Source organism: Lytechinus variegatus, chromosome 9 (assembly GCF_018143015.1).
Source record: "Lytechinus variegatus isolate NC3 chromosome 9, Lvar_3.0, whole genome shotgun sequence".
Taxonomy (NCBI): Eukaryota; Metazoa; Echinodermata; class Echinoidea; order Temnopleuroida; family Toxopneustidae; genus Lytechinus; species Lytechinus variegatus.
In genome coordinates, this window is record NC_054748.1 from 29760085 (window position 1) to 29775171 (window position 15087).

General features: G+C 36.6%; 1 protein-coding gene across 8 annotated transcripts in view; it reads left to right on the forward strand.

The window, feature by feature from the left end:
- LOC121421688 (signal peptide, CUB and EGF-like domain-containing protein 1) overlaps window positions 1-15087 on the forward strand; it is a 51742-nt gene that overhangs the window by 22957 nt on the left and 13698 nt on the right. For 2 of the 8 annotated variants that reach the window (XM_041616465.1, XM_041616473.1), the window contains exons 2-9: window positions 6512-6643; window positions 7611-7733; window positions 8520-8642; window positions 9582-9704; window positions 10263-10375; window positions 12229-12280; window positions 12763-12822; window positions 14747-14863. In XM_041616465.1, the coding sequence (XP_041472399.1) occupies window positions 6512-6643; window positions 7611-7733; window positions 8520-8642; window positions 9582-9704; window positions 10263-10375; window positions 12229-12280; window positions 12763-12822; window positions 14747-14863 (843 nt within the window). Of the gene's footprint in view, window positions 1-6511; window positions 6644-7610; window positions 7734-8519; window positions 8643-9581; window positions 9705-10262; window positions 10380-12228; window positions 12281-12762; window positions 12823-14746; window positions 14864-15087 lie in introns of all 8 variants that reach the window. The other 6 variants (XM_041616467.1, XM_041616468.1, XM_041616469.1 and 3 more) reach the window with 6 other exon arrangements.

Sequence of the window (15087 nt, forward strand, 5' to 3'; positions counted from 1 at the left end):
GTGCAGCAACCGACTTCTGCTGCTCGAGCCTATTAATATTCAACTCTTTGTCACTTGAGTAAGACATTGCTGGAGAGGATGCCGTCTGTCCGTCGCCTAGTCCCATGTACTGAAGTTCACTTAAGTTCAACGGAGTTCACGCGACGTGTAAAACACCTTCTTGTGTGCCCTTGGGACTATCGGAACTATCCTTTTATGGACACTATAACTGTCTAAAAATCTTTAAAATCATTAAATGTTTCCATTTATCAGCTCCTTCAGAAACCACATAGTTTCCTGATATATGTCAAGGACATGGCGACTCTATATAGAATGATTTGTCTAGGATTGCTTCCATGTATCTTAAATTTAAGAGAATGTGATATCTTTGCAGAGCTTAGGAGTAAGCTACTAGAATCTCGGTCGATGGGCTTCTGCAGTCTGCAAAGGAATGCATAACCTAAATGACGTCGTCAACTTGTTCTGAAGTGATAAAAGTTATTAATGCCTGTCCAAAAAGTCCTTAACATAACTCAAGCCTTAATTCTACACACAAAAAAATAAAGATGGAATATTAGGATATTTCTTCACGATTCTTCAAATACATACAACCTTGAAGCGACACACGAACTGAAAAAAAGAGATTCATTAATTGGTACTTCATTCTAAATGCACATTAAATCAATGAGAACATTCAAATGTCTTGTTTATTAATTTAATTTTAAATGATAGAGGTTATGGATGAAAGAAATATTGTTGCGGACCTTGTTGATAATGTAATGCATCAACACCAGTTGGTTTTGTCCGTGCTTGTCTGATATCTTTTAGTCAGTACTAGAAGCATGTTCTTTCATGCAAATTTATTTAAGTTTCCTTCTCAGTTTTTTTTTTAGCTTATCTTGATAATAAAGTTAGTGTTTGTATTAAATGAACGATGCCACCAACCAAGAATTGAAAATTACAAGCATGTAATCAAGCTCTTACTCTAAGATTCATTTTTTTAATGCGATTGAAGGACTAATCTATAAATAATACAATACAGTTCTTCGAATGAGTTTTGATAAATGTAAATTACTGTGATGATGGCCTTCACTTTGGTTATTAACTGAATGATCTAAATCTGAGTTCTACTGACCACCGACGGGTGGCAAATAATACAGAACTTCTTATTCTTCTTTTTATTGGCTTTAGAAGTGACACCAGTCAGAATTGACTATATTTTGCCACAGATTAAAAAAAAAGTAGCTTCCTTCATATTCCCCCCCCCTTTAATTTTCTCTTCCTTTTTTTATTTTTCATTTTTCCCTTAACAAATTATTTTCGTTGTAGATTCGTCTCAAGACCGCATTTTTATTCAAGTTTTTTTCAGGGTCTCTGCCTAAAGACTAGGCAGAAGGCTTTAGGAGATATCTATTTGAAGACGTCGTGTCACCCTCTTACCATCTCGTGGAAAACAAGACTCGCTATCCAGCCTCATCTCCGGTGTATATAATGTATTATTGCCCGTTACTAATGAATGAAGTGCGCAACTTTTGCTAGAGGGGTCATCACTTGAGTGTAGAAAACATCCTCTTTCTCTTAACCGTCTATTAAAAATGAAGGCAATGTTCACCGGGCAACATATCTAATAAGGACTTCCGAAATTAGGATTCTATGTAAATGTTCACAAGACGTTCAAAACAAGTTTTGCCGCCGGTCCATCGATAAAAAACAACAAAAAGTTAGTAGGCCATTGAAATCACACAATTTTGCAATAAAACAAAACCCAGTCAAACCTCCGGATCGAAAATGGTGTCAAAGGTTTCTGGAGAAAGGAATTAACTATTGCACTGACCATTACGATGCAGCTAAGCCATGAAAGCGAATTGTGTTACAACAAAAAACTGAATTATTCTGTACACAGTAAAATTTGGGGTGCTAAATTTGACAAGATCGTGTCCCTAGAGGACCACACCCTACATGCCCTAGAATGTTAAAACTGCGCTCTGGAGATTTATCATGAGTCCAAAGTGTGTAAAATTATCACGCAATGGTGTTTGTAAGAAGCGAATTGTGTCACACCAAAAAAATGTATACAATAAATTTGAGGTGCTAAATCTGACACCTTCGATCTTTGTTAATGGACAAACCGTGTCTATCCCCATACCGGAATGTACATAGTCTCCCACAGCATGCTCACAGTGTGGTCAAACGGTGAAAAAGAGTGTGGAATCATAACAGTGCTCTTAGTTTTGAGTATCATCAAGTGTGGTACACTTAATGATATAGTCAACTATGCGAACTCAGTGTGCTTACCACCGCAGAGGCGTCCTCGGTGTGAAATTACCTCCACACTGTTGAATTTGACCGTTTTAACAGTATAAATTACTTCTCCACATAGTATACTACGTGAATTGGTCTTATTCCAGACTTTGTACATGTTGTAAATATATTCGCAAAACATTATAAACACAATGGCCCGTATTCTGAAGTCGGGTTTAACTTAAACTCAGGTTTAAAGTTGTGGTTTAACTATGGGAGGCCAAAAGTATCAAAATTTTTAGTAAGTTGTCTGTTTCTTATGTTTACTGAGCTCTTTCATGATTCATCGATGGTGAAGACAATCATCTATTTATACTTCCTAGACAATTATGAATGATTTGAGAGCCAAATGAGCTGAAAAATGATATCTGTACTGTTACTGATTTATGTAATTTGGCTTTCCATTCTTAAACCACAACTTTAAACCTGAGTTTTAGTTAAACCTGACTTCAGAATACGGGCCAATGTGAACACCCGAGCATACTGTCATGACTGTGCCACACCGTCTTCTCTCCAGAATGGTCTTTTCTGACATGCCTGAGATGCTCTAAGGCCTATCTCTTAAAATGATAAGGAGGGGTTGAAACTCTCTAAAATATCCCAAACTAATAGCTTATTGTTTTGTAATGAGACCAAATTTTGAGATGCTGAGATGCAGATACGGTGAACCATTTCAAAAATCGCCTTGATGCATATTTCAGAGTAAATGTTTCTTGTGAGAGGTACAGCATTTGTGTTTTATTCGTCTTTCCATAGTTCAATCGAAAGAAAGGATAAATTAAGAAATATTAATAAAGGATTATCTGTTTGCAAAGACGGAATGGAGCGGAAGACCCTTTTTTATTCGTTTACGAAAACAAGTATTGTTACCTATAGGTCGGTTCAAGATAGGCCTATCCTGCAAATATTTGGCTAAGGCTCAATCCGGTTTTAAGAATGTAAGAACTTATGATTATTCATAGATCATAGATTTCACATGTCTTCACCGGAAATTTTAAAGAAAATAATTTCAGATAAAGCATTGTTAAAAAAATACATATATACTACCACTATACTTTGTAATTAAACTTGATGTTTTAAGCATGTCCCTTTTCCGTATATGGTATGTGTTGTATACATATAAAATATGCTCGAGACCTCTTCAGTTTCTTTATCATTGACTCTTTTAGCGGATGGATTTAGTGAGGAAAGTTCCCGTGTAATAATTACTACTATTTATCCGAATCAACCTGGATGTTGACACGTATATTCATTTGGCGTATTGTCGAGGGATCGTCTGGCGAGGTGTTAATAAATACTATCCAACGCCGCAAGAGAGAGCCATACGGCATTCCACTGGGAAAAAGTCTCATCATTCTGCCACATTTCTTTGCTTGTTTGTGTGTAGCGATGCTACAAAAGTTAAGGGCGAGAGAATATCCACTCTGACGTTTCAGGGACAAGGTGAAATTGTTTTCCGATGGTCTCGCGTCTACTTTGTTTTAAGGCGGGGAAGAATCGATTTACCTGTATAGGTGATAAAGGGGAAGGGTTCTTGCTATGCGGGTTTAGGGTTCGAAGCCAAGTCGACGCTATTTTTCTTTAAAGTATATACAACCATGCTGTGATAAGACGAAGAGCTATTCTTAGAAAGTATCATGCTATCTTATATAGTCAATTTAAATAAATCATCCCAAATCATGTAGTAAAATTTAGCTGTTGGTTTATGTTTTGCAAGTTAACCCAGATCAAAAGCTTCAGAATTTATTGTAATTACAGAGTGGATGAGAAAGAGCAGAAGCTATATCCATGGTGCTGATATTGACGGATGGATGTTAAAGTCGTACGTGTGTGCGTTTGGGTGTGGGTGTCTGTGTGTGCGAGGGTGTGTCAACGTTGCCAGAACTGACATAATCATGCTTTCTGGCATAATTTCGACCCTTTCAGCATAATTTAGGGCACAATGAGACTTTTCTAAGCAAAGAATCTTGTACAAAAATAGCATATTTAGCCTAATTTGAAGATTGAAGACCTTTTTTTTTGCTTGTCAATTTTTTTCTCGTACGAAATACTTTATTTGTGATTGAATTTTTTTTTTCTTGCCAATTAATTTTTTTCTCGTACGAAATCCTTTTATATGTGATTGAAGACCCTTTTTTTTTGCTTGTCAAATTTTTTGGGTGGACGGTTTTGCCCCCCCCCCCCCTGTGGAAAATCCTAGGGTCCAAAACGATTTGGCATAATTTTTCGCGATTTAGCATAATTTCGCTGCTCCTCTGGCATAATTGGATTTTTTTCACTGGCCACGCTGGGATGTGTGCATGTATGTGTTATTAACTCGAATGTATAAAGAAGTTTATTTCCTAGTTGCTCATCTTCCGTCCAGGGTCCCCTGGCAGAAACAGTTGCAATCAATTGCAACTCTAAAATTCATGCGCAACTTAATTTTCAACCAATCAACAGCGCGCATTTAAGACTTGCGATTGATTTTTTGGACTTGCGTTTGAACGCAACTCTTTCTGTAATGGACCCCTGAAGGGACAAGTTATTTGTCCATTTGAATCTTGAGAATATCGCAATAAAATAAGAATTTCAACAAAACGATCGGTAAACCAGTAAACCATTTTGACATGCTAATTTCTAAAGTTCACAGGTTCTTACTACAAAAATAACATGACTTTGTTAATTTCGCACGTTTAGTTAAGTATCCCGAGTGCAACGAAACAATAAAAAACACTAGGCAAAATTAATTCAAACGGTATCCGAGATAGGCAATAGGCCTAGTACATAAGTGCGAAGCCGTCAGAAATTAATGCGGTCTGACCGAAGTTAGCATGTTTGAGGAAGGAATATCCATAACTACTGCAAAATGATAATCGAAATTGTTCTTGACACATCTCATTGATCGACTTGGTAGGGTACGTGAACCCCCTGCAGGGAAGGTTAGCCATAATGCTATTGATTTGACACGTGCGGTTTGCCAAACGTGCCGTCCAGGATATCCCAGTTGAATAGGGCACGTCAGTTCAGTCAGAAGCCTTCGGGAAATGCAGAGCTCCTTGACCTACACCTTACTGGGTGTATGATAACGAATGAAAAAAATCTTTGAAGTACGTTTAGGGATACCAATCAATATAAATATTTGAAATGATTATGTTAATCGTCTTTTATGATAGCCTCCCAATTTTTGACAAGTAAGTTAGAATTGAGATATTTTGTCATCTTTGAAATAATTTCAGACGACTTCAAAACTTGGTTCAAAACAGATAATCCTATCCCCATTACTTATCCATTATTTATCCATTAATTCATATCAATACAAAGACTTGAATATGCACGTACACGTATAGGCCTATCTGGTTTCGGTGATCTATTAGATATGAATCAGGGACTGTAAAGCAACACACCTCAAAATCCGATTTATGTTTATATCCGGTGATATTTATTTTCTTCAGTCATACTAGTAAGCCTTTTTTGTAGGAACGTTACAGGACTACACCAATATTTTTTTTGTTGAGTTTGAGGAAGTCATTATTTTTCCCAATCTAAAGTTTTCAGCAATTTATCTGCTTCATTTCCATTGAAATCCAAAAATCTATTGTAGCCCATGTCCAGCCCATCCACAAATTAATTTAGCTAAACACTAATAGAAAACGCACCAAAAATTCACTGAAAATATAAAAAAAAATATTAGAATGGTATGACCAGATCATCTTTTCATAAAAGAATACTTGATTTAACGGAACAGTACACTCTAAAAAATGAAGTGCTAATTCAGCTCTTAAAGAGCGTGTATAGTGACTGCACTTCGGAGTGCTGATTTTTCTCGTTCAAATTTGAACTAGACAAATCAGCACTCCGAAGTGCAGTCACTATACACGCTCTTTAAGAGCTGAATTAGCACTTCATTTTTAGAGTGTAAATACGCAATACAGATAGCATAGAACAGGGGGTTTCAGTCGAAATCTTCGTTATTAGGCCTATCGATTCTGCGAATCAAAACATTTTGATTCTTCATATATCATCAATATTGCTATTATGAGTTAAAGTTACCCATGGGCCCATGTGGCATATATTCTGAGCAATTGCCAAACCTGTCTGTGGTGACCACGCAAGGGAATACAAAACAGGTTCTTATACACACAAAGTGCCTCAATGGACGTCGGTTTTAGTGGTCGCTATAGGCAGGTGTCTGTTATAGACAGGTGGGCACTAACACAGGCTTGACTTGAAAATACAAACTACATTGCAGGGAATACGGAGATAAATCAATGCAACGATGGCAGACATAGCTGTAGAGAAAACGAAGTTTGCACCCAAACAAGAAGATCGTACCGGTGCTCTTGTATTGATGGTTACAGCAGACAAGGAATCACATGCACTGGTAAGTTACATGACACCTTTCCAAGGTCCAAGGTTCGATGCTCATCTCGTAATCGTGGTGATATTGCGACCATGATTTAAACGGTGCGCGTGCGTAGCGATTTTGAATTCCAGTGCGACAGTTTTTTTTCCCGGAAGCACATGCGCGCGCTATGCAAATATGCGAAGATACAGTGCGTGGGAGTGTTATCGCTCTTCTGACCAACATGAATGGCCATTGACATATGCGTTAATTTTCACGGATTATGACAATCTAGCGACGACCTGTTGCTTTACATTTTTTTTGCTGCACCCAAAATACCTTTTCAAAATTTCTGTAGGATAAGTCTACTCAAAAAGCGATCGATATACACCTCAAGAATTGTGTTATGCTGGAAACTTCTGTCACTTTAGCTTAATATATTGTGTTTACTTTTGTTCAAGATTTCTGGATGTATTTTCTATGTAACGTCTTTATTAAAAACATATATAGATACATGTGTAATACATATATAAGATATAATTTGTTACTTTAACAACAATTTTTCCTTATTCATGCTGCTCTGATATTACTATTTCATGTCATTTTTTTCAAGATTTATTAATATGCTAGATAATGTTATATAATTATTGAAGGCAAAATTAACTTTTTCCTAAGTCTGCAGTACACTTCATTTTGCCTGTGCATGAAGAGAGGTGCAAAGACTCAACAAACTCCGCCCATGGTTATGTTTTTTTTAAGCTCAGTGATAGAGGGTCAATTTGAAAATAAACTTTGTGTTGACTTGGAAGTTTGATGTCATTCTATCCACTTACAAAACTCATCCTGAATTGGATTAAGAAAAATATCATGTTCACAAGTTTAATGAATGTCTTCAACATCAAGAACTATGAATTTCATCCACCGTTTCCCTTTATGACATTCAAATGCGTATTTCTGTCTTCATGCTTTTAAAATTCTTTGTGCTATGCAAATACATTTTTTACAGATGTGGACGAATGTCAAGTAAAAAGTGGAGGCTGCGTACACACTTGTATAAATACATTAGGAAGCTACCAATGCGGCTGCTATGCCGGGTTTACCTTGCACAGAGAGGGAAAGGATTGCTTAGGTAAGTGTGGGTTTACAGGAGAATTTAAAAAGCATGGATGTCATTAAGATCTTGTCCGTTTTCCCTGATGTTTTTCGATGGTAGATAACTTTGGGTGTGTGTGCGCGCGCTCCCACATGTCAAAAAATTTGAGAGATTCGTATCTTAAATGGAAATTTGGTAAACCATGTTAGTGTGTGAAGGTGTGTTTGCGTGTGAAGGATGCAATGACGAGGTCTGTGTGATTATATTCTATTTTTGTAATTACTCTCTTGATCTTTTTATCATAAATTTTTTAAATCATAATTTCTAATCATGATTTTTTGTTCTATTAAAGTTTTGCTGTGTATTGTTATGTTCCTTTCATTAAGTATGTTAAGGCGTGGGTCCCGTTTCACAATTCAGCTCTTAGGATTACAAGGTTACCTATCATATTTGGTTTTATTGCCGTTCCGTGCACTACTCTTGATCTATACCCACTTTTGTCATATAAACAGTAGATGTTCTCTTATCTCTTAAAAAAACATTATCAAATAAAATTTTGGTTCATAAACGGTTGATAATTAGTGTTCGACCAAGTGGATATAAGGCAAAATAAAAATTAAGAAATAGATTGCAGAACTGGCGATTTAACAAAATTATAAATGGTCAAATAGGATTGTAGACGAAGGATGAGACAATATGTGAAAGCAGACGAAGCGCGTGTAGACGAATTTGCAATTTATCCTTTACCGTTCAAAGTATTTCAGCGGTTTAAATTCGACATGTTTGATATTATTGAAACGATGTTTTTGTATTGCATTTCAGATAAAGATGAATGTAGTACCGGTGAACATCGGTGTCAGCATGAATGTATAAACACGATAGGAAGTTACGAGTGTTCGTGTCCAAAAGGAATGTATTTAAATGAAGACGGAAGAACATGTTCAAGTAAGTCTTCAAAACTTTCAAAAAATTATGTGTGTTAGGTCATTTCTTATATAGGCCCTATCTTATTCTACAGTCACATCAACGAAACTGACTCCAAACCGACCGATGGTATGTCATTGGTAATAACGTAATATATTTGATCGGTCTGGAGTCGGTTTCGTTCGATGTGATTGTAACCGAAACCGACTCCAACCGACCGATGTTTTGTCATTGAAAATAAGGAATAGATTTGATCGGTCTGGAGTCGGTTTAGTTGGTGTGACTGTAACCGAAACCGACTCCAACCAGCCGATGTTATGTCATTGGAAGTAACGTAATAGATTTGATCAGTCTGTAACCGAAACCGACTCCAAACCGATCGATGGTGTGTCATTCGTAATAACGTAATAGATTTGATCGGTCTGGAGTCGGTTTCGTTGGTGTGGCCGTAGCACTGCATTTGAAACCTTTAGAATGGTTCTTGAAAAGACTTGGACAGAGGTTGAATGAATTATCCAGAAACATTGGCTTTCCAATGAAGAAATAAACCTTTATAGATTGAAGAAATACTTAATGAACTTTTTGAAACATTTTCTGTCGTAAATCATGGATCAGTGCATATAATATATTTTGTTAAGCGAGCATGAAGCCTGCCCGGTTAGAAATTACCAGAAAAATAGCACCTATGAACTATGCAATTCTTTGAACATTTTGCTTTCATACATTTATCATTTTGTAGATCAACATGATGGTGCTACATGCTTACATCTATCCAGACATTCAGTATGATAAACAATTATGTTTGAAGTGATGGAAGAAATATCACCATCGCCACAGTCCATGTACTTAATGTAAGAATAAAACGCTAGACAAAGGATTATCATATTCATGTCCATCATTGCAAGTTGGAAAACGTATAACTCTTTACACATTTTACCTCATACTTTTGTCATTTTGCAGATGATGCTGGTTGTTTAAATCCAGACCTTGACTGTGCTCACTATTGTGTTGATATAGCCAATGCTCAGTCGATTTGTCAGTGCAGACCTGGTTATCTTCTATCTGGTAGCAAGAACTGTATACGTAAGTAATCATTTAAAATTGTAACACTCCAAGTCGTCCACCAAGACAATATAGGAAATTCCCAGAAGTAGCCCTACATAATGAGGGGGCACAACATGATGTTTGGGGGAAGATTCCTGAAAAATCGCGAGCGAGCGAAAATTTCGACCGTTTCCCCCAAAAATCTGATTTTGTGATAGATTTGGACAAATATATTCAGCAAATGATATCACATTTTACCCTCTTCTTGTTTCCCTAATTCTCCTTTTTGTATTTGATGTGGAAAATATGGCTTTATTTGATAATACTTCGCTCATTTATTAGTAGTAATAACGGCATATTTACCCAAGGTAGCCACTTCAGTTCCGAAAACTGTTCTCCCAGCGGGCCATGCTCTTATTGATACCTCGGCTTTTGCACGGCTACCTTGATTGGGCGCTCGAGCATTGCAGGCCCTATACTTCTTCTTCTTATTATCAATGATATATTGTTAGTTATATATATATATTTTTTTTGGGGTGGGGGTGAGCCCCCCCAATATATGCACCAGTGATATTCAAATGTTCAATTATCTTCCAGCCACATGTTCTCTAGGTAATGGCGGGTGTCAACACGTGTGTACAGATTCACCAATTGGACCACTCTGTAGCTGTCACGAAAAATACAATCTCCACACCGATGGAAGAACGTGTGTAGGTAGGCCAAGGCCGTCATTCATTTCTCCTTTCACGCCCTTTTTATTATATTCACACCATTTTATATTCGAACCATTTTTATATTCACACCGTCTTATATTCATTATATTCACACTCCGTTATACATGTAGTCACATCCATTTCACACCTTTTCATATTAAAACTCTTTCATATTCACACCCGTAACACCCATTCATATTGACACCCTTTTATATTAACACCCTTTCATATTCACACCTTTTTTATTGACACCTTTTTACATTCACACCTTTTCATATTAAAACCATTTCATATTCACATCCTTTTGTATTTAAACTCTTTCATGTTCACACCTTTAACACCCTTTCATATTGACACCCTTTTATATTAATAACCTTTCATATTCACATCTTTTCTATTGACACCATTTTACATTAACTTCCTTTCATATTAACACCCTTTCATATTCACCCCCTTTCATATTAACTCCCTCTCATATTCACACCCTTTTCTAATGACACCCTTTACAATTCAATACCCTTTTTACACCCTTTTAAGATCACACCTTTCGTGTATTCAAAAGCATGCTAAAAAGATCTGTTCACGCCATCGGCACGAATGCACTGATAACCTGAATGTACACAAAAATATAATTCAATAAAAAATGGGTTCCTTTTCATAGCACTCTCTATAATAATAATAATAATATATCTTCAATTCCCGCATGATCATTGTGCCTTCTTTTTATAATCGTGCATTTGATATACCTGAAGAAAGAATAAACAAATTAGTCATTCTACCTTGTTTTAGTGATATTGATCCCATGTGATACATTTTTTTTATCATTATATTCAATTCCCCGTTGAGTCAAAATACTAATGAATTGGTAACATTTGTGTTTAAAACTTATCCCCCATTTTTTTGTTAATAAAGTTTAATGTTTGCTTTAGTTTACCTTATAGCGTGTAGAATGTACAGTGAAAAAACATGGAAATCCAGATGAAAATGTTAATTAATTGTTTTAAATTCTTACAAGCGATGAAATGGACCTCTCCATTCAAAATCATCAAGCACGTATCTGTTCTTCCTCAAGATAAATCAGAATAAAGGGCAATTATAAGGGCCCGTTTCATTAAAACGTATTATAATAACAATTATCCAATAAAAGTTTAAAGCTACTGAAATCCTACAATTTGATTGGCTGATTGTAACATTGTTGTAGATATTGTGCAAGTGTTATTACACCAAATCTTTATTAAACGGGACCCTGATCCGAAGTTCAAAGTCAGAAGATAATGCTATCCTTTTCTGAAAGTTCTTATATTTAAACTTGTTTTTGTAGATAGAAACTAACACCGAGTTTTTATCAAATTTTGCTTTTTGTTTACTAGACATAGATCCTTGTCGGATGTGCGTGCATCTGCAAAGTTGAAATCTCCCAATAGTAGTCTTGGTAGTATATGATTTGCTATTTGATCGCACCGTCCTTTGTAGTAGTTTGCTTTAATAGATAGTAAAAGTTGGAATGATAGACGGCGAATAGTATCCTTAACGTGTCATTCATATTTTTGAGCAATTCCTTCTTTTATGGGTTAGAGGAGTTTTGATAATCATGTAAACAAGTGAGGCCTTCACATCGAATATGCAGGGGGAAAACACCAAATGACGACAAAAATTTTTAAAACTTAATTTCTCCTATTTTGAAATGATTTTTAGAGGAAAAAAAATACGTACGAAAGCTTATTGGAGAAACTTAAATGTCAGATGCGCGCGCATCCATGAATTTACTCTCTTCTGATTCGTCAAAATTCAAACCACGTCCATGATGAAGATGTTTACCGACACTTTCTCGTATCTTTTTCAACCTAATGCTATCGCATGGAGAGGCGTACGACGATCCGGACGACTATTCCTCCACTTCAGGTACATATCACGCGACTGTCACATGGTTTTCACGTGACTCCCACGCGGCAGTCACGTGGAAACAATAATTTGCAAATCATGTGACATTATGCATATGAAATGTAATACAATTTTCACATTGAAAACATTCTAATTACGAAACATCCCATTTATTTGAATGGTATTTTTTTAACAATAAAGAACCCAACTTCTCCAGAATTCGGAATGTTATATAAAGGTATCTGTGTAAATTTATCCAAACACGCTACACAAAATACTGGCGCAAGAGATTTTACAATTTATTTTATCAAGTTTTGAAGTTTTATGTATTAAGATTGAACTTATCAGTGGAACAACAACAATCATTTAAAAAACGAGATGCAAATTGAGGTAGAGTGAACGGTAAATCGTTCAAATCTTGTGCGTCGGAATTTTGTGTTGTGGTTTGGTGGAGAGCTAAACTTTCATATGCAAATGACGTGATTAAAACCGGTCTTTTTCAGCGCTTCGCGCAGATGAGGTTCTCGGTCCAAGACACAATGGGGCATCATTATCTGGGATAGGTACGCTCGAGTTTAAATGTGTAAAAAAATTCTTTCACAAATATGTTTTCTGTCTTTGTTTCGTGTTTAGTATTAGAATCTGTGTTATACTGTTCCAAAAGCCTGTTCGTAGTATTCAATTGCGCGTCTACCAGTCGACGTGACGTTAGTATGGCATAATATCCTGAGTTGTGTTCAAAGTAGAAAACGCGATACATTGAGCATGTGCAATATTAGTGATGTACACACTGCCTGTCCACTATCCAGGCGAAAGACCCGATTGAAGAGAAATCCACGTCGCTTTTACGAAAAGTTGATATGTGAAGCGTCTATCGTTGAGTCTGGGCATGCGCAGTGTGTCGCCTTCTTTCATTCCGTCGACTTGGTAAACCGTGAACACAAATTAGGAGGTTATGACGTACTTACGTGACATCCACCAGTGGACGTGCACATCGAAAACTCCCTAATTCCACGGCTGGTCAGCGCAAGAGCTTAACGGGGGACGACAATGCACTATTAAAGACTTTCCTCTTTCGTATCAAAGATGATGTAAGGGTCACGACAAATATGTACAACTCAAGGCAATAGTATTTTATATTAAAATTTACGGATGATACCGCTCACTGGGCTCTATTTGAATGAATTCCTTTCATTTAAGAAAGGTATTCCTTTTTATAAAAATCATTCCTAGTCTATGAAGTGACGATTGACACATCTCGCGAACTTACTAACCGCGCGCCGCGCGTTTTATGTCCCATCTTGTCCATAGCAGTTTGTGATCAACTTTACCATTGTAGAAATCCCCCTTGAAACTTCCATGTGAATTGGCTGATTGGCCCTGTTACCATAATAGTTACATGCAGTAGCAAATTTGACATAATTGTAATAAAGTTCTTTATGAAATGGCTCCTGATGAAATAATCGGTGCTTTCCGCGCAAAGTCAATCACTGCAAATCAATTTTGTTGTCTCGTTAAGCTCTTGCAATTTCAATCCAAAGCACCCAAAATGTTGATGAAAACTCACTTTCAGTCAAATTTGCTGGGGGGGGGGGGCGACAGAATTTCGATACAACTTGGCTTTTATTCCATTTCATGCTGTTTATAGAAAATGCAATATGATATTGATAGTACAAATTATATTATCTGTCTTCGTATTAAATCCACTCAAAAACGAAACATACATCTCTTAAAACGACCTTTTATAAATGTCTCCCCCCAAAAAAAACAAGCCTATGTAATACTGTAATTCAAATTTTAAATTTGAACTATTTTTTTTTTAATTTGAGTTAGTTTTTTTTACCCTTATGAATTGATTTTTGATTATCCTCGTAATACATAGTGCATGGTTGTTTTATTTGATTTTGAATTTCTTGAAAATCTTAATATTAATGTCACATAAATGCAATCAAATGAGGTTTAGGTAACAGTAGGTTGAAGTTATTCGATTGAAAAGACAGAATCACGAAAACCAATTATACTGGAATGACATATTTTTTCCCCGGGAATGGTATCTCCATTAACAATGGATGTAATAGTATCTATAATGCGTATTAAATTAAAGACCATAAAAGAGTAATGAAGTGATGACGTTTTGATTTTCCACACCAATTTCCATCGTTTTTCATTCAATATCTTGGAGGGACATGATGGAAAAACATCGCCAAAGTCGATGAAATATCACAATGCCATGGAATTAACATGGAGCTACTACCCTTGGTAGTAACAAGCATGCAAATCAAACAAAGTTGTTGGTCAACCTCCTAGGTCTCGAAACACATCAGTCAACTTAATACACACTTAGCTCCTTGATGATACATTTCTTCAGAGAATATCAACGTATACGATTGTTAAAAATTCACCCGTAATAAGTGCAATGACTTGAATAAGTCCTCAGAGTGTAGAATATCTTCTGCTGCAACTTAATGGTCGCTACTTTGTCCACAGAGACGTGCGGTCTGAACAACGGTGGATGCGATCGGGAGTGTGAGGACACACCCACTGGTGTGCAGTGCAGCTGTCCTGAAGGCTTTGACCTGCTGGCCGATGGGCGAACGTGTAATGGTGAGTACGAGACCTGTTCAGAGAGTCCATCTAGGGCCCGTTGCAGAAAGAGTTGCAATCGATTGCAACTCTAAAAATCATGCGTAATTTCATTTTCAACCAATCAATAGCGCGCATTTGGGACTTGCGATTGATTTTTGGGCTTGCGTTTAAACGCAACTCTTTCTGCAACGGGCCCCTGGTGCCAAACCCTGCCATAAAAAGACAGTATTTTCACAGTGTCG